At 39.7% G+C, this 24,156-nt stretch overlaps 1 protein-coding gene across 1 annotated transcript in view; it reads right to left on the bottom strand.

Moving 5' to 3' along the window:
- Positions 1–23,744, bottom strand: part of LOC140372718 (sodium-driven chloride bicarbonate exchanger-like) — a 34,965-nt gene extending 11,221 nt beyond the window's left edge. The window contains exons 1-14 of the mRNA XM_072459825.1: positions 23,470–23,744; positions 22,372–22,401; positions 16,045–16,126; positions 12,035–12,178; positions 11,805–11,946; positions 11,491–11,651; positions 11,232–11,420; positions 9,832–9,920; positions 9,498–9,655; positions 9,332–9,419; positions 8,013–8,159; positions 7,410–7,510; positions 746–920; positions 338–471 (exon numbers count right to left, since the gene is read on the bottom strand). Of these exons, the coding sequence (XP_072315926.1) occupies positions 338–471; positions 746–920; positions 7,410–7,510; positions 8,013–8,159; positions 9,332–9,419; positions 9,498–9,655; positions 9,832–9,920; positions 11,232–11,420; positions 11,491–11,651; positions 11,805–11,946; positions 12,035–12,178; positions 16,045–16,126; positions 22,372–22,401; positions 23,470–23,517 (1,688 nt within the window). The 5' untranslated portion in view covers positions 23,518–23,744. The remainder of the gene's footprint in view (positions 1–337; positions 472–745; positions 921–7,409; positions 7,511–8,012; positions 8,160–9,331; positions 9,420–9,497; positions 9,656–9,831; positions 9,921–11,231; positions 11,421–11,490; positions 11,652–11,804; positions 11,947–12,034; positions 12,179–16,044; positions 16,127–22,371; positions 22,402–23,469) is intronic.
- Between the last annotated feature and the right edge of the window lie 412 nt (positions 23,745–24,156).

The raw sequence follows: 24,156 nt of genomic DNA, 5'->3' as shown, positions 1-24,156 counted from the left end.
AATAATATCTTTAAATACCTTTGAATGTATAGTAGGTTAACTGCAACAAACAAAATGTGGAAAATGAAATTCAAAAGAAGAAAAACTTGCAATGTTATCTTCCAGGTTATGAGAATATTAATTTGCACTGTGTATATTATATATCCAGTGTATATTTTTACAGTCCATTCATATTGTGTGATACTTCAACCTTAGACATGACATTTAAAGGCAGGCATTAGCACAAAAGAAAATTTTAACAAATATTGGGACTGATACAATCGCCTATGCCTAGTCCTAAAACATAAAGAACATCCACATGACTCCATTGTTGTGTTGCTTTATGTTGATGACTTACTTGCAGAATTTGAAGAGGATTTTTTCAAACACAAGGACAGGCCCTGTACTCCCCAAAATAGTGAGTGGCTGCCCAGCAAATAAAGAGTAGGCAATTCCAGTCATGGACGCTCCAAACAGGGATTCTATAGCACTCTGAAAATACAGAAAATAGTTCTGTTATGCCCGTTTAACGTTGTTAGCTACCATCAAGTATAATGGTTTTAACATAAGATTCAATCAAATTACTTTTATTACTTTTTATCCCTGCAACATCATGACAACCACAAACACTGCCATAAAACACAATCTTTTTTAATGACATAATGATTTGAATTATAATCCATAATAATATAATTATAATGGCGGTCATGGTTTTTTGTCCATAACTGAGCCTGAGCTGGTTGAACTTCAAAATGTTTGTTTTTACCACTCGTCCCTCTGTGGCCTCTCCCAGAAGACCGCCAAAGGTGATGACAGGTGACATGCAGGCGCAGTACAAGAAGAGGAAGGAGGCCAGACACTGCAGGTTGATGGCATCTGTGTAGTCCGAAAGGTAGAACGGGGCCTTTCGCTTTATGTCCAGAAATAAGCCACCGAAAATCCTGACAACAAGAGATATGATTGTTCTAGCTATTTTATGTAGCTAAAAATATGAAATAATTGGTGGCGTTCTTGTGATGGTATAAATAAATTCTAACCCATAGTTTAAAACAGAAGAAATCTGTGTTGGAATTTGCAGTTAAACAGTTCATGGGAAATGTTCATGGTTTCCATCTTCGTGTTTATAGGTGATATTTTGAGGACCTATGAACATTCAAAATATATATTTTGTTTTGAATTGTTGATTTCTTTAGCAACGTAGCTAGATTTTGATCACTCTGAAACCCATGGATATCCAAATCATTTGACCTGGTTTATGGTTAATATATTCGTAATTTATAGGCCCATTCACATGAAACAAAGATCAGTATAAAGTTCTCTTTCCTCCCTCCTGATTCATAGAACCATAGTTACAAATTTAACTCTCGCCTTCTTTGACGACACAACTCAACTAAGATTAAAGAAACCCTTTTCACAAAGCATTCAATCAATCAGCTGTGATGTTGAAAGGACTTTAAGCAATTCAATTAATATAGAAAATCAGTGGACCTAATCTCTAATATTTCAGGGTCTATATTTGTTGATTTTCACTTTGGTTATTTTGTTTTAGAACAGCAAATCACCATATTGTTAAAATTATGTCTGTCCTGGAGCGGGGAATTTGACAATGTCCAATTCTAGACACAGAATGTATTGTCTGAGTGGACAGTAAGTGACTGAATGTGTCAAGACTAAATTGAAAAAGGGCTGAGTACCATGTGTGTTTTAAGTGTTGAGTCCTTTTGTCGACTCATGCTTCTATCTTTGGACACATTTTACTGTTGCAGCAAAGAACATGCTGGATGTGGTTACTATGGTAACAAGGGGCGGTATGTTGTGCCAGATTGATAGCTAAAACCGGGCTTGTGGCCAATATTCTCAGGAAGAGGTTACACTGCAGCATACCGCAGCTGACTGTATCACATCCCTCATTCCCCTTCTATCGAACCTAACAATGATTATACCACGTTACATGACTGAGACGACAAGTTCAATCAAATAACATCTGAATCTACTATTAGAGGTTTTCTGATTGAAGAATGTGATGATGAGGGAGTCTTCTGTATTGATGAACTGTAATATACCGGTGGTTTACATACTGGTTAGGTTCATGATCATTCATTTAATAAAGTATATAAATACATTTTAAAAAGTGAAATTTGGGACACAGTCTGTACTTAGTCACTTTGTTTTATACAACAAAAAATTGGTTGGTAAAGTAGTAGAGAATAGGATGGGACGGATGGACGGACGAACCCCCAGACCCAGCAAATAGCACCCTGATTACAGGCATACTGTAGAATGTAGTGATGTCAAGTTAATAATGGAGCACACCTTTTAGTGTAGTTTGATATTAAGAGCAGTTTCCATTAATGTGATAAAATGTGAATATATGATTATATTTCTGTGATGTATTTTATCTGCATAATAGTGATATTTTATCTGCATCATTAGTCTAAGAGAAGAACGGGTGTGTGACAAACTGCATTTGTTTGTGAAGGGGTCGTAAAGATGGGCCAAAGGATGTTGCCCCAGAGGGGGGGGGTTGCACCCCCCCTTGCAGGCTTTATCTCTACGGAAAAATACCAAGTGCCTTGATGTGAGGCTGACCAATGAGAAATGTGACCCGCCTATTCCAGAATATCTAATAAAACCAACCAGCATGGGAAAAAACGGTGTGAGACGCGGGGGTGAGACGCAGGAGGGTCAGCCAGGCTCCTTACAACGGCTTGGCTGACACAGTCCCCGCGTTTTCTCCCATGCATGCCATACAAATGTCTGATCTTTCTGTGTCGTTTCATATTCTAAGTTGAATTGTGTTCTCAATGTGTTAAGGAATAGCATCGGGTGTATGTCTAATTCCATGACATTTTCTGGTCCTATCGAGCCGGACGACAAGCTGCCCTTCGCGGAGATTGACGGGTGAATCGGTGAAGTCTGTGCACAGCTGAAAGAAGTCCACTTTTCCCGTGGCCGCCCATCGCACCTCAGTCTCCGCGAGGAGAGCGCGTCGTTTCGAAGCAGCAGGAGAACACAGGCGACAAAGAAGGTCAGACAAAAATTTTGTGTGTGAAAAAGAGTTAGCCATAAAACGTTTTTATGCATTAGTTTGATATTTACTGGAAAAATATTGTATGCTTTTATGCGCAGTTAGGTATTACTGAGGAAATACCCAGTTTCATATTACTGAGGAAATATTTTAGGCAGTTAGGTATTACTGAGGAAATACCCAGTTTAATATTACTGAGGAAATATGTGTGAATGTAAGCGCTGTGCACGAGCGAAGTAAGTAAGAGAGAAGTGTGAATGTGTGAATGAGGATTAATAGTGATTAACTAACAAGTGTGAATCACAATTAATCATACAAGGGTCACAAGGCGTTATTCTGAGAGATCTAAAATTTGCAGTCACGGGTGAATCTTAAACACCACGTTTATGTCCGGAGGAATCTAATAAGGAATTTTCTCTAGAAGCTTGACATTAACCGTGACTGTAAAGCAAGTAGCATTTCTCTCAGACGACCGAGACCAAATAATGCCAAAATTATCACCCCAAACTGTAAAAAGACAAAGGAAAAGTCATAAGAGGATTTTGGAGGGAGACTTCCAGCGTGCTCAGATGACGTGGCAGAGAGGGGGAGATAAGGGGGGTCAACAAGGCAGGAGGAAGGGAAGAAAGCAGTTCAGAGGACGCTCTGAACTGATGAAATTAGGAATTAAACCCAGCTGGTTTTAAATTTTAGTATTTGAGAGCTCTGTATTTCAACAAATTTAGGGTTTTGTTTGATTGACAACAGTCAATTATAAAGATTTTATTAAACTTGATAAGAGATGAAGATGAATTCAGATTTTTATAGATGGCCAATATTTTGGGGAATGTGATCACAGACAGGACACTTCCTGTCCCCGACATAGAAGACAAAAGTTGTGTTTTTACGGTATTGTGTTTTTTGTGTGCACCAAACAAAGCCATGTTTTGTTTTGTTTTATTTTTGGACTTGACGGAAAATTATCTTTTTGGACTTAATGCATGACTAGATGAAAGTACAGGACAAAAAGACAGAAGTGTTTTTAAATTTAGAATAAAATGCAGGCACGGGCCTGGGAGTGATAATGTGGGTAAATGAGTGACTACTGATGTTTTTGGACATAGGAGTAGAATGGGTAGTAAGTAAAGTGATAGTAAAAGTTATATCAGTAACTTATTTATTTGTATTATCATGAGGAAACCTCGTATTGCGATGTAGACGTAAGTGAGGGAATAAGTTAAATAGTGACGTCCGATGTCCTCCTTGGAAAGACATGAATGGGTCATTAACTAAAGGCAAACGACACCAAGTCATAAAAGATAGTCAGAGATAAGGGGCTATTGACTGGCAAAGAATCTGGAGGACTCAGGATGGAGCAGATGTTGTTATCTTTGAGTATCAACGGCAACACCTCAGGGGGGGTTGATTGATGAGTAATAGGGAAAAGTTAAAATTAACAGCGAAAGAATTTGACATTCTAAAGTAAATACCTGAAGGATTGTGGAGATTCATCAAGAATTGAATAGATTTAAATAAGACAATATCATCTAAATTTAGAAGTTATGAAAACCAATGATAACAGGACTTAAACATTATAGGACTCAGGACGGAGACAAGAGATGGTTAGACTGATAAAATGATGTGCCTTATGTACAAGGGGAAGGTTTAGGATCATTTTGATTGTTATACACATATAGACTTGCTAGAACAAACTAATACACAATGTTTGTAAAGCACCACATGAGCAGGTGTGAGAGATTGAGTTTGAAACTCACCTGAAGCACATATAGAAGATTAGCACATATTACATTAGATGGGTGACATTATTCAGGCCACACGCACAGAGGAGATGTGAAATTTGATGTTAAAAATTCTAAGTTGTGAACTGACCCTTATGGCCAGCTCAACGGGGGAATTATTGAGATAATTATTATTGTTTGATGTATTTGTATTGCACATACATACATACATACATACATACGCGCGCACACGTGGAGACCAAACATTTAGAGTTTGAAACTTTTAGAGTTTGAAACATTTAGAGTTTGAAACATTTAGAGTTTGAAACATTTGGAGTTTGAAACAAATGGTGGTAAAACAGATAGGTTAGGGCAGTGTCGGATAACAGACACATAGACGGATTACAGACACACAGGGTGGGAGCCCAGCGCCGTGGAAGGAGGGGCTCAGCCAGGGATGTGACCACTGAACTGTGAAAGGTCAAGAGGTGCCATTGCGGAGTGGAGTGACAGACGCAATTCCATCTCTTCCTTGATTACATCGTTGTAAACTATCTGGAGTATTTAATTTTGTTTAAATGTAGAATTATGTAGAAGTTTGAGAAATGGGAATTCCATATCTCAAAAAGGAGGGATATGTACGTGTAAACAAATATTCCGAATCAATAATTACTAAAAAAAAAAAATTGTAAACAAGAAAACTGTTTGAAATGCACTGAATTGTCGAAAAGACTTTGTTTATCACCGCAGCAGAGAGCGTGTTGGAGATGTGGTGTTTACAGAGACGAGCCAGGTGGACGAGCAAAGTGGACGGAGCCACACCGTGTCGTCCTCACACTGACCATTGGAGGGACGAGAACATGGGTGCTCTCATGGGAAAGTGAGAGAAATGTCTGGACAACACAGCACCAGATCCATAACATCGCAGACGCAGGACTTCGTTTGTATGAGTTTTGTCCAGAGTCTACGATAGAGTACGATACTCTGCTACAATGGACGAGAGACAGAGGCTACGGTGCGCAGAGTACCATACTCTGTGGAAAAAGAATCAACAGTTATCGTCATCACAAGTGATGACGATAATATGGGTGCTGAACACCTGTATTATGCACGGGACAATCGGGACAATCGGGACAATCGGGACAATCGATCAACATACACAGAAATGGAATAGAGGGAAGCAAATAAGTGATCAACTTGAAAGGTTATGAAATGCATGATGTGTAATAATGTACAATGTATAATTGACATGACAGTAGCTGAAGAAACACAATGGCATATTATACAGCCACTGTTGTTTGCACTAACTGAGAGTTTTTTATCTGCTACAACATCACTACATGTAATGTTCATGAGATTATGAATTGAGATGGGAAATGTACCAGTTCATATGTGTCATAGGTGTGAGCGAAGCGAGCAGCGGGAGAAGGTCTCTTAAGAAACCAAGAGAGGACGTATGGTGATGTGGGGACACTTGTGGGACGTTGTGCCTATGTATCCCTTTTGTGGCCAGCCATGGTCATAACAAAGACCAGCATCACCCAGAACCATACCGCAGGGTCAAGGTCGAGAGGTTAGTGGACAATCTGGTTCCAGTAGCACCTGATACAACGTATTTGATGTTATTGGGGTGTCCAGAGAGGTCCCTGACGAGTCAAAGTGACTGACCAGAGAGCAGCGGGTTTAAGGGCTTTCCGCTTGTACTTCTATATTTCCCATCACACCGCACAAATTATAGACAAGATAAATTGTCTGTTCGTCAAATTACAGAGATTGACCAATCTGACTCAAAATTTAGGACAGTAATGCAGTAGAAATGTTGTGGGCCGAGAGAAAAGAAGTGTGTTCAATGTTTGAGAAATGTGCATTATTTTTTAAGTGTAAAAGTGTCATTTTAACAACAATATGAAAGACATGTTGAAAACTGAAATGAGTAATGTGTTTGGCACATGATATAGTAGACTAATGCTTTGATAAACAGGAGGGAAATGTGATAAAATGTGAATATATGATTATATTTCTGTGATGTATTTTATCTGCATAATAGTGATATTTTATCTGCATCATTAGTCTAAGAGAAGAACGGGTGTGTGACAAACTGCATTTGTTTGTGAAGGGGTCGTAAAGATGGGCCAAAGGATGTTGCCCCAGAGGGGGGGGGTTGCACCCCCCCTTGCAGGCTTTATCTCTACGGAAAAATACCAAGTGCCTTGATGTGAGGCTGACCAATGAGAAATGTGACCCGCCTATTCCAGAATATCTAATAAAACCAACCAGCATGGGAAAAAACGGTGTGAGACGCGGGGGTGAGACGCAGGAGGGTCAGCCAGGCTCCTTACAACGGCTTGGCTGACACAGTCCCCGCGTTTTCTCCCATGCATGCCACACAAATGTCTGATATTTCTGTGTCGTTTAATATTCTAAGTTGAATTGTGTTCTCAATGTGTTAAGGAATAGCATCGGGTGTATGTCTAATTCCATGACAATTAATGTGAAATGGTAAGTGTCACTAAATAATAAATGAAACAACGTACAGTAGTTTCGCAATGTTGCATGTCTTTGTGTGCTTAAATAATGTATTACACACCAATAGAAGGCTGTTGTGGAAGTGGAGATTGATAAAAGGTACTATATTTAGGTTGTGCTTAGAGAGAAGCCAAAAATCATGTTCTGTTAACACTTACTTTCCAGTGCGCTGCAGCTCTGGTCCTCCATGACCTCCGTGTTCTTCAGATTCTCCCAGATCAGTAACACCATTTGGCACAGGTGGGATCTTTCGCTTTTCCTGCGAACATGAATTCATTCATGTTGAAAGTTATATAGTTGTGCTGTCCATCTTACCAAACTCTACAGCAAGTTTAACACACAACTGGACCCTAAACAACACCTTCAAATTTCTCCAAAAATACTAAAGAAAATGTTGGTTCACTTTGTAACTGCAATCGAGGTTTAAGGTTCAAACCTCCGGTTGTATATAATGTATATAATGCATAATAAGTTTTGAAACCCTGGAGAGGGAGACACCCAGGGCATTCTGATGCTAATCAGGTACTCAGTGAGAAGGGAGTGAGAGTCAGGTTAGAATAGGATGTAGATAGCCCATTACAGGGCTGTTAGAAAAGAAGAGTAGTCTCAAGTGAAACCAAAAACTTCCCAAACTCGATTTGCAGATTGAGAATAACTCTTGCATGAGAGTCGAAACGTTTTGTTTTTCTAAAAATAGTCCAGATGATACAACTGAATTTATTTTTCTACAATATACTTAAAATGTATTATGATGCATTTACCTGAGATGGAACATTTTTTGGAGGTTCTATTCTGATAGACGGGTCCCATTCTCCAGGAGGTAACACTGTCACTTGGTCTAGGAATTCATCAATGCCTGCGATCAAGTCACTTCTGTCTTTGGCTTTATATGCAACATCATGGAAAATCTATTGGCAAGAAAAGCATAGAAACATATGGAGTGCTTAATTTTCTCAAGTGCTAAGTTGAATGCTGTTGTAAGTATCTAAGTCAAAATACTTACAAACTTACTATCAAATGTTCTGTTGAATAAAATTAATTTCAATAATCAATGTATCTATCTAGCAATGTCTTTATTTGAACAGGGATTTGAACATTGCTGTATAATAAATGTGCCACTTTTGATGGATGCCGGCAACAGACATACAAAAAACACAATAGTATATATTATGTATCAATTAAAACATTTAGTAAGATATAATAAAAAAATGCTTGTTTATAAATGTGAGTGAGCTGCATAAAATTCATCTACACAGTGGTTCTCAAACTGTGGTACCACTGGTGGTACACAAGCTACTTCAGGTGGTACACGGATTCCTCTGGAAGAATAATAAATAAATTCATTAAATTTAGAATTTAATTAGTCCTTGTTTAAAACATCTTACAATTATATAGTCCTTTCTTTGTCAATTTAGACCTAGAATAGTCCTGTTTTAGACCAGGTTTAGATCTAGTGGTACCCCAAAAGCCAAATCCTTTCTTTGGTGGTACTTTGGTGTAAAACGTTTTGAGAACTACTGATCTACACAATATCTCAATACAGTATCGGTAATAATAGACAACAGCCATATGACATACATAAGATGGGAAGGCTCATGCAAGAACAAAAGACAGGAAATAAGCATTCAGAGTGCATCAGGCACACAGGACATGGGCTCTAATGGGTACAATATCAATTGGATTTATGCCAGATTTTAAAAGTGTTATATGTAGGGCATTCTTTTATGAAGAGGAGTTTATTCTCCCAATGAAGGAAGTGGAAGTGGTCACCTCTAACCACTGACCTACTATAGTGGCTGCACAGTAGACTTCAATTCCATGTTATCCCTGAATGGAAATGCATACATGCAAATGTGATGTATTTATATTTCTCAAAATTCAAAGGATAGTATGGCTTCAGGATATTACAGAGATGGTATGTGGTTAATAAGATTTGAAAGCCTTTTTTTATATAGGATCTGATCTTTGAGAAGTATGACGCTTTTACTGTATGTTTGGTGTTTCTAGCTATACAAAAATACCTAGACCTTTTTTTAAGAGAAACAAAATCTATAAATAAATATATTAACTTAGATCTCACCTCATCAGTCATAAGCGTAGCAATAGACCTGCCAATTTCATGATACTGAGGCCCTTTCCCAAGTGGGCCGAGCAGGATGAAGAGAAACCTATCAAATGTGTACAGTTTAGAATGTCCATGTCACAGTTGATTCAAAATAACAGAAAGAGTTAGTTATAAGTCCAACCTGGTGGTGATTGGAACCTCGGCCAGACCATTCAGCAGAACAGCAGGAGCCAGACGGATAAAGGCCACTACCGGGCGATCCAGGAACTCCAGCTCTCCTACCAGCACGTTGGATGCCTCTGCTCCAGGAGGGATTTTTTTCATGAAGTGGAGGTCAATCTGCAACACAAGACATGATAGAAACAACAAAGACTCAAATTCTTCCCCAGAGTAAATGGTTCTTGATGACCACTTAAACTGTAAGCACATCTTGGTCAAACACACAGATGGTAGTCATGTGTCCAGTATCAATGTTCGTGGATAAACATGGCACAGTAGTGGGTCCAGAGTCTCACCTTGCTGAAGTCCACGGCGCTGTTTTCTCTGCTCACGTCCTGTCTGCCCTCTGTGTTGGCAGGCTGGCTTTGGGGGGAGACGGTTTGGCCTGTTTGCGTAAATCAGGAGTCAACAGTGTCAGATTTACAGAGGGTCACAGCGGGTTCAACACTGCTGGTTCCCACACGCGGATGGTGGTCTCCAGTGATCACGGATGGGTTATATTCAACATGTGAGAAGAGTGCAATGATTATGTCTCATGAAGTATTCACAATTGTTTGACGAGTTTAACTCAACTTGAAATATCTAAAACAGTAGTTTTAGATATTTCATAGTTTATGAACAATCTCTAAAGGTTCTGGAGAAAAAGAATAACTCCCATCATCACAGTCATATTGTTTCAAAACATTCTTTTTTTTTTTTTTTACTAATGTTTAAAATGTGTGCTTCAATCTCTCTGTTGTATTTCCTGTTTGTGCTATAACTGCTTATGCTGCTGCTGTTACAAAATGTTTACTATTTGTGCTTTGCTTTGTTTTGTGGCTGACCGTCCCGACATCAACAAGAGATATTGACAAAGGATTGTGTTAATTAATATGCACAACAAATTAATAAAATGAATAGGACACAAGACCAAACCTTGTAATTGTAAACACACCTGCTTAGAGTGAAAAATAGTACAATTTCAAAATAGTACAGTGTGAGTTTTTGTTTTGACTTTTCTGGTGGAGGGTCCGAGGAGGTCCGCCACCTGGATCCGTTTTGTGCATGTGGCAAATGCTTCACCAGAAAATTCAGGTCTGTAGAGAAACAAGCCCCTTCACAGCAAGGGTGTTGTTTTTGTAATGTTTGTGATAAACATTAAATTATTTTTTTCTGATGTTGATGTCCCCAAAACTGCTTATTGGGGCTTCATTATCAAAATAATTATTAAATACAAGTACACTTTTTATTGTTATGTTTGTAGAATATACCATTTCGGTGTAATATTTGGGCTGATTGTGATTTTCCTTATTGGTTTAGCTGGGGCGTTGGTTTCCTGTGCATATTTCCTAGATTTGTGCTATTGCCTTAGGGATACATAGTCGCTTAATTCCAGGATCCTCATGAGATTTGTGTGAAGATATGTGGCCAGAAGACATCAGAGAGGAGGAGGGGGAGGACAAACGAGATGGACAGCACGTATACTGTGGCAGTTATAGTCCATTGTGGTTGAAGTGTTAATATTAGTCAGTGTTGTTCAACTGGTAAGACTCAAACACAGAACAACATAAACAAGAGAACATATGACAAATAAAAAACATAATAAACCACCGATGAATGATTAAAACATGCATAATCAGTCAATAAAACAAAAGATGACAGCCATGAGCAACAGCAGGTGTAAGTAGGTGTGTGAATCTGAAGGACGACTGCTCACCGTTCTTGTCCATGGAGTGAGGCTCGGACTGTTTTTTGCCAATATCTGCAAAAGAGCGCACTATAGGGATACGGTTGGCCAATTTCTTATGGTTTTGGTGGTGGTGTTGTTTAAGCAGGGCAACTCGGATTTTTCTTCTTGCATCTTCTCCAAGTGCACCGGTCAATTCATGTTGATCAAGAACCATGTCTACAAAGGACAGACAGTGAGAATTCAAATGAATATAATGTTGAGACTTTGCCAAGAATTATGTTTTAACCTGCTATCTCCTCGAGAGAATTAGCCCTCATGTCCAGCATCACAATGCCATTCATGATGCAACTGCGGAGCTCAAACAGGCTGTGTAGACTGAGAGTGGCGACATAGGGTTTACTCCAGCGCTCGCCGCCATCTTCAACATCCTCCTCAAATTTCAGCCACCTGTACATAGACAACACATACACTTATTGGTGACAATAAAAAGTAAAAACTTTTCTGAAGGTTGGACCATAGAAAAAAATCATGAACAAAGTATAAGGATAATTTCACACTGTATTGGGTGTCCAATTAACCGGCTGACCCAGTCATTTGTACCTTGCTGTCTCTTTCCATTCTGCATCCTCACCCTCCCTGAGGCAGATTTCATCCAGCTCGGTGAACAGAGCATGGGGGATGTGCTCCTCGTCGCCATCCTCTGTCCCCAACAAAAACTGCACCCTCTGAGCTGGTGTGTCTGCTGTAGCAAGTGGGAAAAGGCCACTTCAGAATAAAATCATTGTTTTTAAACTTGGCTTGCCATGTTTTTCTGTTCACTGATAAATTACTATGTGAGGGAGACTCTCTTCCATCATCTGCTGAGGAGTCTCTTTCCTTGGACCTCTTTCTGTGTCTGTGGCCGTGATGTCGGTGACGTCTGTGCGACCTTCGCCCCAGAGGAACATGAACCCCGATATACAGAGTGCGGTGGCCTAGAGGGTAGTTCAGACAGAGCAGTCAGAAATAAAGATTTCTTACAAAATATTTTTTTCGCAATAATAACACTTTATGATACCTAGACTTCCATAGCCTCACTGCAGTTGGTTATGTGGCCAGATTTTGTCAAAAAAAAAAGGAAAAAGGGCACCCTATAGTGTGCCTGTGTGTCCAAGAAATGCTGCAAATTAGAATCTATTCAATATGAAGATAATTGGCAAAATGTGAAGAAAAAGATTAAACTAAAAGAGTCTCCTATGAAAAAAATAAGGAAATGGCGAGCAGTCACGGAGGGGATGGGATAACAAAACTATGTTTGATCTGTCAAAATACATTTGCTGTGAGGAGTACCTGATGATGCTGATACTGCTGTAGGTGCATTTAACCAGAGCAAACTACTCTTAGCATTGTGTAAATTATAGATGAGGCAAGTAAAGAGGGCAAAGTATGCGCCCAATTTAGTTGGACTTTGCCTAAGGGGCTGAATACAGTGTGTGCAAGTACAAGTATGACTACAGAACAGCTTACGAATAATGCATTATTGCTTTAGCATTTATCAGAAATTAAGGAATTCTAAAATAGTTCTCCATCTACTGGGTTGAACTACAGCTGATTTCAAATCAACTTTATATGTCATTGGCTTTAACTCATCCAGAATGTGTGGCATTTCTGACAACATACCAAACAGGTATGTTTTTCAAACAGGGAAGACAAAATTACACCTAGGTACTATAAATAGTTTTTGTCTTTGTGGAAACACTGTATCTATTTAAGAGTATAATTGAAACACCTGGAATATTATATGCATGTTTTAGAATTATGTTTTAGTGTTGCTCCAACATGAAAACTTCATTTATGGCCAAACTGAAACCTTTTTTTTATTAGGGAGTGTCTACAGAGCCGCAAAACTGCCATGTTATTTTGTGCCGCGGCTCCTGAAACTGCCGGGCTATTTGACCGCGCCGGGTTAGGGTTAGGGTCAGGGTTAAGGTTAGGGTTAAGGTTAAGGTTAGGGTTAAGGTTAGGGTTAAGGTGCCGCGGCTCCTGAAACTGCTGGGCTATTTGATCATGTCGCGGCTCTGCAGCTACGGCCTTTTTATTATACAATTATATCTACCCTGCATAGTTAATTTGTTTGAGTTGTCCGTAACAAGTTATTATTACAATAAATATTGAACAACAAACAACAATTGAACAATGTTTTATTATATATTATTATAAATCCAGAGGTGGCATAATATTAGGCCCAGTGTGTGTCATTTCAGCAGCTTCATCTGAGGAGGATCCTTGAGGTGAAAGCACTCTTCTCGCAGTGTCACAGCACACACTGACATCTTTGTGGGCTACTTTTTGTCGCTTGGCAACAAAATATAAAAAAGCAGACAGCCAGTGAAAACATTCACCTTCAAACTGAACAATAACTGTACACACGCTGACACACATAATCAAATAGCGCACATATGAAGGTCCTACCATACAGTATATAGGCTACAACAATTTATATTATGTACAAAATGTGTACAGTTTACAACAGAGGTTACATTAACTGAAAATTCTCCATCATTGACAGATTTGTTTCAGCTGTGACGGAAAATTCTGCAGGCAGTCCTTCATTTTTACGGGTTGAAAATCAACGCGTTGCCTTTAGTTTGACAAACTTTAAATAAAGCGCTGAATTTCAGCTTCTACCGCTGTTTTCTTGGATGAGTTAGGCCAAGACTGAACTAAAACCTCAGGGCGCCTCAACCCTGCCTTCACAGCCCCAGCACTTAATTTCAATTTTCTCTCTCTCCAGAATTCAGCCTTTTTGTTCCACGGTTGTTCTGACACAATAATGTGCCGCATAATGGGCAGAAAGCACGTTTAGATAATAAAAACCCAGTGAGGAAAACAGTGAGGACATGAGAGGGTCTCTTTCATTTATGTGTCGTGCACGTGTTGTTGCGCGCTGCAGATATGCATATGTAGATGCATAAATGCACTGAATATTCTACCGCTTTACTGCATTATGTTACTTAACCACTGGTTTGTACAAGTTGAAGTGCAGAGGAGTGTGGCAGTGGAGAGGAGACGGACGAGCGGGCGAGTGTGTGCGTGTGTGCGTGTGTGTGCGTGTGTGCGTGTGCGTGTGCGTGTGCGTGTGCGTGTGCGCGTGCGCGTGCGCGTGTGCGTGTGCGTGTGCGTGTGCGCGTGCGCGTGCGCGTGCGTGCGTGCGCGTGCGTGCGTGCGTGTGTGCGTGTGCGTGTGCGTGTGTGTGTGTGTGCGTGCGTGTGTGCGTGCGTGCGTGCGTGCGCGTGCGTGTGTGTGTGCGCGCGCGTGTGTGTGTGTGCAGAGATGCAGGAAGATGCAAATGCAAATGAATATAGTCCAGTTCTGAGCTGCAACGAATGAGTTTAAAGGAAGGAATATGAATAAATTCCTATTTTACATATGTAACAAAGAAGGCCCATACGCCCTGCCCTGCATGTATCACGTGTCACACACGAGCAGTTTCAAATCTGGGGGGTAATAATGGACTCAGACTTAAACTTTAACAGCCACGTCAAATCAATAACATCAGCAGCTTTTTACCATTTAAAAAACATTGCCAAAATCAAAAGTATAGTGTCTAAACCTGACTTGGAGAGACTTATCCATGCATTTGTCTCCAGTAGTTTAGACTTCTGTAACGGCCTGCTCACTGGCCTGAAAAAATGCTGCAGCACATCCAGAACCCTGCTGCTCGAGTGCTGACTTGAACCAGGAAGTGCAATCACATTAATCCTGTTCTCAGGTCTCTGCACTGGCTCCGTGTGGCTCAGAGAATAGACTTTAAAGCAGCTCAGCTTGTATACAAGTATCTCCATTGCTTAGCACCAAAGTACATGTCGGACATGTCAGTGCCAAATGAACCATATCGGATTCTGAGAACCTCAGGGACCGGCCTCCTGCTGGTGTCCAGAGTCAGGACTAAACTCGGGGAATCTGCGTTTCAGTTTTATGGAGGTCTACCTGAACATGTGAGACAGACCTCTACTCTGGCAATGTTCAAATATATGACTGAAATGATCTTCTTTGCGCTCTTCTTTTTTATGTCTTGAACTGTTTTTTGTGACTTGTGTTTTTGTCATTTCTGTCATGTCTTTGTGATTTTAACGCTTTTTTTCCCCCTGTTGTGTGAAGCACTGAATTGCTTGTGTACGAATTGGGCTCTACAAATAAACTTGCCATGCCTTGCATTGCCAGAAAAATATTTTTGGACCCTGTCCATCATCATCATCATCATCATCATCATAATGACGAACTGGAATTATGTCAAGTGAAACCTGGCATCACAAACATTTCTCATTCATTGTATGATTGATAATGTGGACTCACACATGAGCATCTTCAGCACATATACATACTGTACCCTATTAAACTGAAAAGGGTCCATAAACTATGAATAGTCTAAGTGATTGTAGAAGCTAACAGGATTCATTTTGTGATGTGAATGACTGAGACATGGGACATTCATTGTGTTGAGATGTGTGAGATAGATGCTACATTTTATCAGCCAAATGATTAGGACAAATTGTACTGTAATCCACTTGTTAGTTTACAATCACCCAATTGTGATACACTTGGGAGTACAAAGTGGCATTTCAGTGTCCATGATCAAAATTTAAGGCAAACAGACGCTCAAAAATAAAAGGCACCTGTGCTTTGAAGGACTGAGACATACATCAGGAACACACATTCAGCTGTCAGCATTTGGACAGGTGCACAGACAAGTGTGGAACTATCAAAGACTTTGGTCTCTTTGAACCAGCATCCTGTCCTTTTATAACAACATCTGAATGTGAAATAGAAATAACTAAAATGTTATATAAACCCACTTTACCTTCTAGTTCTTCCTTTTCAAAGTTGGTGGTGAGCATGGACCGAGTACCTCCTCGGTCCACCACTGCCTCCTCATCAGTTCTCTACAAAAAAGAGGAATCATCATTTTATTGTTAAGCGTTCACAAACATTGGACATATTCATTTGGAAATCCACTTTCATCACACAAAAGGTTCTTATGTAAGTGCACATCGTTCCCTGAGGAAAACTGTGTAATAAGATATGATAAGATATAAAGCTAATTTGCTCTGACCGTAACCATAGCAACAGAGGCAGACAAATGGCATTTTGGGGGAGCCTCGCATGAGCTGAGATGACCCTAAGTCATGCTTAATGGTAAGGAATCATGGTGTAGTATAATAATATAATTTAGTATAATGCCTTTTTTTTAAAAACATCATATAATCAACATAATAATCACACAGCTAAATCAAAGACACAAATTAACACACATTAGAATTGACAGTCAAATTGGAAAGTGTCCACGTGAAAAACGTAAGAACAAGGCGATCCGGAAGTGGTTCACTGTAAATGGATGCTACATAAACCTTCTCTTATTATTCAGAACTAAAAATAGCACTGACCTTGAAACCCCCCCAAGAGGCAATTCAACAGATATGTAGCATGCTCTTACATTTTTAATGAGAACACACACTACTTGATATTCAAAACACACTGGTTTCAGAGATAAGGAACAGAGTGATGCCAAAATAATGACCAATGTGTTAATAAAATATTTACCATTGCATTGCCAGTTATAATAGGATTACGTGGTTCACAGTAGAGGTGAGTCATATATTGAAAACATTTCCTTAGGGGATTTGCATATCAAGAATTTCATTATTATTATTATTATTATTATTATTATTATTATTATTATTATTATTATCGTCATTATTAAAAAAAACTTGCAATGTCTATTTACTTTTTATTCAATACTTCAATGTCAACATAACATTTACAAGCATGTTTTAGCACATTTCTGGTGGATTGTTATCATCTACTAAATATCATCATCAAGATAATTAAAACAAATCAAGTTAATAATTTCTGTCTATATCGCCTATCCTCAGTCAAAGCCCTTAAGACCACTATTGACCACAGTTTAGATGTGGTGAGATTACTTGAATGGTCAAACAAGACTCCCACGGCGACACATGGAGCCACATGTGAGAGACAATCCTCTGCACAGTGGTGCGGTGGCCAGATGCTGAGCCTTGTACACCAGGCTTAGTGTAGAACAACCTAAACATTAGCACACACTCACAGGCTAAGCATGAAACCTCTAGAACTCTAAAATTTGGGCTCAACTAAAAGACCAAGATCTAAATAACATTTATATATATTGTATTGAATGCAAGTAAGCCTAATAAAACAAAATATCTTAATTTATTTTTTTGTGTTCGGGCGACATTATGGGATTGAACAAAAGCTTTACTGAGACCATTTTCAATTCATAGCTAATAGTTATACCACACACAAGTGCAATGTACATCCTATTAACATCAAATTCAAAAAAGGTGGGTGATATTATAAAATTGAATATCTTATACATTTATATTCAGACAGAAACGTGCTAAAAGTGCCTGTAAATGTCATGATTGAGGTTTAAGTATAATAGAAAAACTGTATTGACTGTAATAAAAATAATCCAAAGAGTGAAGAAATCACATTATATCCGTATTTAGTTTAATTTTAATATTGAATTACCTACTGCAATATTATCTATTTTCTAATATAAATCATTTTTGCAAATTTAAATCAAGAACACGACATTGCCCGGCCATAGGTGATACCTATTATTGTATTATCAACTCCCTCAACATTGAATACAATAGTTTTAGTCCAAAATTCAAATTCTGATCACCAAAACCACCAAAATCTCAAAAGAAGTTTTGATTATACCTCATAGAGTATAACAAGTCCACGTCTGAATCAACACCCTATTCGTTGTACAAGATTATGTAATATACTGAACTATAATTCTCTTCCCATCTCTTTCAGTCCTAAACAAAGCTTTATCTGCTAAGTATGACAGATGAGCGAGAATCTCTTGCCTGCAAGTCCCTCAGTCTATTTTTAGCCTGGTTCCTCTACCTCCTGATACAGACCCCAGATCAGCTCACCATCTGAGCTGAGATTAATCTGCCAGCCTTTATGGTGGGATAAAGCCTTGTCTCTGGCCATGGGATCAGTGACGGAGGACAGGAATGGCCGATCAAATTAAAGAAGCGTTTCTCAGTTGTGGCGCAGCTCGGTATTGAAGGCTATTAAAGTAACTTGAACATTTGGACACGTGACCGCACTGTAGGGGAGTAGAATGGATGAGGTGGAGGATGGGCAGACATGACAGTAGACACGATTAAAACCCACACACAAAATAAATATTATGACAGAATAGTGGTTCAGATTTTGCATTAATGCAAGTATATCATATACACATTCCTATTCGTATATAACGCTTTCACTGTGTTGTTGTAGCTGCGGTACATGCTACATTATTTTCAGTTTTCAGATGACATCACAACATTCTATAAGCTTATAATATTTGATAATGATGTCGGCAGCAAAAAATAATATTGGTAATGCAAATTGTTGAATCAAGTGCCTTTTCAACAAAATAAATTATTATGTTAAATATTTATGGATTTTCCTTTTTAATGGTTCTGAGGGAAATGGCATTTATGCAAAAGGAAAAACCACAGAGTTTTATTGTTAAAGTCTGTGGGGAAAACAGTCTCTTACCTATGACATAATCAGATTGGAGAATATGAAAACCACAAACCACACCACATTACCAGTGCACTAGTGACGGCACGTGTACCACACAGGGCTCATAATGTGTTGTTGTTGTTGTTGTTTTATGGCGGTTGGCATTCGAGTGTTGCATTACCGCCAGACTTTATTCCTTAGACTGTTGTTATGTGATGCTGCTACAGAGGAGACGTGATGACACAGCGATGGTGAACGAGCATCAAAGTGGGAAAAGGCTTTATCCCAGAGCCAGAGGATGTTCTGATGTCATACAGGAGCAGCGTTTATGTACAGAGCTCCGTGACCTTCACATTAGCCACATCTCCTTTATATTCAGGTCACCTTATACTGGCCATGCACAAACATGGCTGCCAAGCATGGTTCTCAAAATAAACACACTCAAACGTCACTCAATTATTTTGGTAAATACCCTTTTTTGACTCCTTACCAAATCAATGCAACAAGGTATGTGGTCTGGGTGGTAAATGGAATAGTTCAATCACTAAAACGAGACTCTGGGAACCTAACTCAAACAGTGACTTATCCAAAGCCCCCTTCACACCTGATCTCACAGCACTTCTCCTAATGAGTTTCATGTTTGACAATGCATACAGACTAGACCGGGGCTGAAGAAACTGCATCTACATTGTTCCGCAGTGAGAAGCAAAAGAACCTCTAGATCACATGTTTAGAGCGTACATAGTGTTTGATGCTTATCTGTCCTGATTGGCTTTGGTGTGAAAGTGGAAGCAGGACGTGAAAACGGCAGGAGAGACATGTAAAGGAGGTGACAGCGCAGTCACACGCACAACATGAAATCTCTTTTCAGATTCCAAATTATACATTTTAGTCATCATCAACATCTACTTTATGGACACAGCAAATACATCATTTTGTTAGGTATCATATAGTGGTTGTGTATTAAATACGATCCCATAAAATGTCTGATACTACCAACACATAAATGCTACACATGCGATAGTGTATTGATACATTGTCCAAAGCAAGTTCCTATGTTGTGAATTTTGTTCATTGACAATGGCAATTGACCTTTTCTGATTCTGATTCTAATTAAAATGCTGTGACAACAATGGGCCAGCTACAAGGTCATAAACTAATGTGGTATGATGCTTATTCTTTCCAATGTTGTCATGTCTGCAGACAACATTGAAACAATACGTTTCTCATATAAATTCTAAAGTTGGCTTTCTAGAATAACTAGTCTAGAAACAAATACTGATGGAAATGAATTGTGAGCTTGATCTCACTGCGCTGTTGGCCAGGCTCAGCATGTGATCTGGTTTCTCTGTTCTATATTAAAATCTCCTGGGCCCTCTGTGCCATCAAGGAAGATAAATGTGTAGGACAAACCTCAGTTTGTCCTACACATTTATCTTCCTTGATCTTCCTTGTCTGCTATAGAAATATATTATAGCCACACCAGTATTGTTACTTCAACACCATGTAAATAGTTCAAAATCCAGAATCATTCTGCATCTCTTTTTACTTTGTTTTTGGTAAATCTTTACATTTAGAAAATGTATAGTGTATAGAGAGACGGTATGCAGTTAGGTATGCACTATTCAACAGCCAGAGGTTGTTAAGTTCACTGATTGGCTGGCACCTTATGTTGTCATGGTTTTCATCCCTACAGAGGGCCATGGCATGCTGGTAGTATGAGCAATATCCACATTATGGAAAGGAATATGCCAAGTACACAAAGGATAACATGGTCAGAATTAAGTAATACATAAATAACAGAACTGTATCTGGTAAACAGTTTGTCAGAGGAGCTGTACACAAATAAACAAAAGTGGTGACTTGAGTCCACACATCCATCAGGGTCAGAACAGCAGTTATAAGCTTCTCTATCGCCCTGAAAGGACCATCTGTCTCTGCTTTGCGGGACCTTTGACATGCACATCAGCACAAGCAGCTCTGTACTTACACATGCAGTATCATGTATGAGAAAACCATAAGGCTTTTTAAGACAAATATCTGATTAAATATAATCAGGATTATAATAAAAAAAATATAATGGAAAGTAGTAAATTATCAAATAAATCACCCACCTGATAAACAAACCCTGTGGTGTGGTCCACTGTCAGCATAGTGGCTAATGTGTGGCTGTGTGCCTGCTAACTCTCCTTGTGCTGGCAGCAAAAGAAAGATGAGCGGGTAAAGCTCAAGGCCCCAGCCCTGCTGAGGCTTCGTATACCTCCTGTGATGCTGTGAGTCTGGGAAAATAAAGTCTGACGGCTTATAACCTCCACTGCTCAGCTGTTCTCTCTCCCCGAGCGTCCCATGCTGGAATACGGCGACAACCTCGCTCCCACCGCACCAGGAACCAACCAAGTAAAGCAGGATGGGCTCTTCTCCGTCTCACACCAGCGGCTTTCATCCAGGGTAGCATCCAATGTTTCTGACAAGCGTCCATCCGCCAATCCCCCAAGAGAGATTAGCGCTCTGACATCACTGACGCTTCTGTGCACAGTTCTGTTCTGCTGAGCCTCCAGCCCTTTAGCTTTGTTATCGAAGAGGAGCCAAACAACACCATCCTAAAGGTTTAAACTATAGATGCAAGCTCCAGGATCACATGCTCTGTTGTGCTCTCACACCTCAAGTAGAGCAGGCACAGAGCGGGTGCAGTCCTCAGAGCCACAGACGGGTGTGCGCATGCGAAAGTCAGCATACCTGGAGCATCCTGCCTGTAGTGCAGTGTCAGCAGGACAAGGAGCAAATGCAATGTGTGAAGGAAAACAGTATCAATAGGCTACAATCTCTATGGTGACTGATAAGCTCAAGGGGATTTATTTACATGACAAAAGCATCAAGGGAGAAGAGAAACAATGAAACAATGACATTGTTCTGCTGTTTATTTTGAACCTAATTGGCATCTCAGATTTTCTCTTTATCAATCAATCAATCAATATAACTTTACTTATCCCCAAGGGGCAATTTGAGCACACTGAATAGGTAAATACAAGAATAAATGACTTGCTCTACTGGTTTGTATATAATTAAAAGCTGACATGAGCACATTGCATCCCTCCTTTTGGTGGTTCCTCTCCTGTCGCCAGAATGAACACAGACGTCACACTGGTCAAAGAACACTGTGCTAAAAAGAACAAGCCGGATACTTCAGCAGACATCCATCTGCTCTCATGCCCTTCGCATCCCAAGGAATCAAGACGACAGCAAGGCAGCTTGACTAACTAATTCACCATACTAAGGATTCTAATGATGACAACAGTCTAGTGTAAAGCTATTGTACAGCATGATCAGTCCAAAGCCAACAAGAACAAATGTTCAATACAGCAAACAAACTTCTGAATGGTTCTGTTGTTTTACTATATTCAATATAGTGACCTAACAGAGTGGACACATCATGATTGACAACACTGCTTCATTCATAAATGATGATATTTGGTAAATTTGGTTCTAGTCACATGGATAACATGGACTTTTCCTCTTTGGATAAAAACACACACAATATTGGATCTGTTCATTGTTTTAGAAAAAGAACAAATGTATGTGTGTTCAACACAATAGATGAGGGGAAAGATGCACTTACCACGTCTTTACTTTCTTGTGAGCTTTGCTCCTGTGAAAGAACATTAGACTGTCAAAATATGTCCAGAAACAAAGCGACACAAGCATGTCTATAATAAAGGGATCACTGTATTTGTCAGTGTGGCATCCTTTCCTCCATGACCTTGGGAAGACACTTTCTCTGGATATTGAGGGATGCCAGTTTTATGCCGTACCTGCAGCTCCCATACCCATACACATCAGGATGAAACCATGACAACGCATTGATTGCTGCGTAGGTGGAAGGACAGAGCTATTATGAGCAATGAGTTACAACGTCAAGGAAGCAACTCTACTGCATTGATACTGCAGACAGAGGACGGGCTTCCATCCCACCCACATTAGTGTGTGATTTGAGTCCTCATCTAACACATTTACAAATAGCACATACAGCCTCAATATTGATTTGCATCTAGAGCAGTCATGCTCAGCGTGAGGCAATCTTTGCGCTGTGTTTGTTTGCACTGACGCTCACGGTAGGGCTGGACTTTCTCTTTTCCCTCCCTTACGATCCCACCTGAATGTTAATGAGAAGCTGGCCGCAGAACACTGTACAGTGTACATGCTATGTACTCACTACAACTGTATCATTATAACACATCTCTGATTCTACATATTGGGTATGACGATGGTGATGTTATCAGAGAACTTAAAAAGAGTCTGGAGTAAATAGCCAAAACTGATACTGTTTTTTTCAGTGGCTCAGTGAAGAAAAAATAAACTACTCAGCTGCAAGCAACAAGCACATATTCACTGAAAGCCACTTGCAGTACAGGTGAATAAGCATAAACATTTTCATAACCTGTAGCCTATGTATATTGTCGTGTCCACATATGTGAGCGAGCGTGCGTATGCTGCGTCGTTTTTTTTATCTCATGACAAATCTATCAATGTACAAGCAGGTACACAACCGCATGATGAATGACACATGATCGGGCCTAAAAGAAGAAAATATGAATAACTGGATTTAATTGACACTGTTTGGGTGAACCTAATGTGTGGCTAACACGCTAATTAAATACGAAAGCCTAATTGCGGCGAGTCTTTAGGTTTTACATGACAAGGAGGTCGGATGCCTTACCATTGGCAGCAGCGGCTCCATTTGCGCTCCCTGGTCCGTGAGATCCATCTTTTGTTCACCGCGACTTTAAAATAGACCCTTCTTCTGGCAATGGTTGGTTTGACTTAAAGGGAGGCTTTGAGTGGCGTCTTTTCCTCAAGCTGACCGGCCGGGTTTGGTCAAATGGATGTAGCACAGCATCCCCGTCCTGCCCTACATAATTTACGCGTGGAGGAGGGAGCTTCCCACTACACGCGACAGAGCTGTGAGGAGGCGCACCGTCTCTCGAGATGCGGAGCTGCACAGCACAAAGGATCAAATCTCTGTTTACTTGAGTAGATCACTCTGTTTAACAAAAAAAAAACTAAATGAAGCAGACAGTATTGGCTGGGCAGACATGGCGCAAGGGGACAACTCTAATAGCTATACCATTGTGTTATTGTGAGGAAATGAATACAACTAACTGTTCGGCTACATCTAAACATTTAGGCCTACTCAAGAAACCTTAATGCATGTGTATGAATATGGTCTGAATAAGATATGTCGCATCGAAAGACTAAAGTCTACCCTGAATTGGAGGACGCGGTGTAATGATTTACACACTTGCGCCCTCTGCTGTATAAAGTATATAAGCGAAAAATCTGTCTTATTTACGCTTAGGGCATGTTTTTCTTAGACGCCTTAAAAATTAGCCCCAATTAAAACTAA

This window comes from Eucyclogobius newberryi, unplaced genomic scaffold (assembly GCF_026437365.1).
Source record: "Eucyclogobius newberryi isolate DKJ021-1_F unplaced genomic scaffold, fEucNew1.0.hap1 SCAF_1, whole genome shotgun sequence".
Taxonomy (NCBI): domain Eukaryota; kingdom Metazoa; phylum Chordata; class Actinopteri; order Gobiiformes; family Gobiidae; genus Eucyclogobius; species Eucyclogobius newberryi.
The sequence above is the reverse complement of the archived record's forward strand: the minus strand, read 5'-3'. Positions and strand labels throughout refer to the sequence as shown.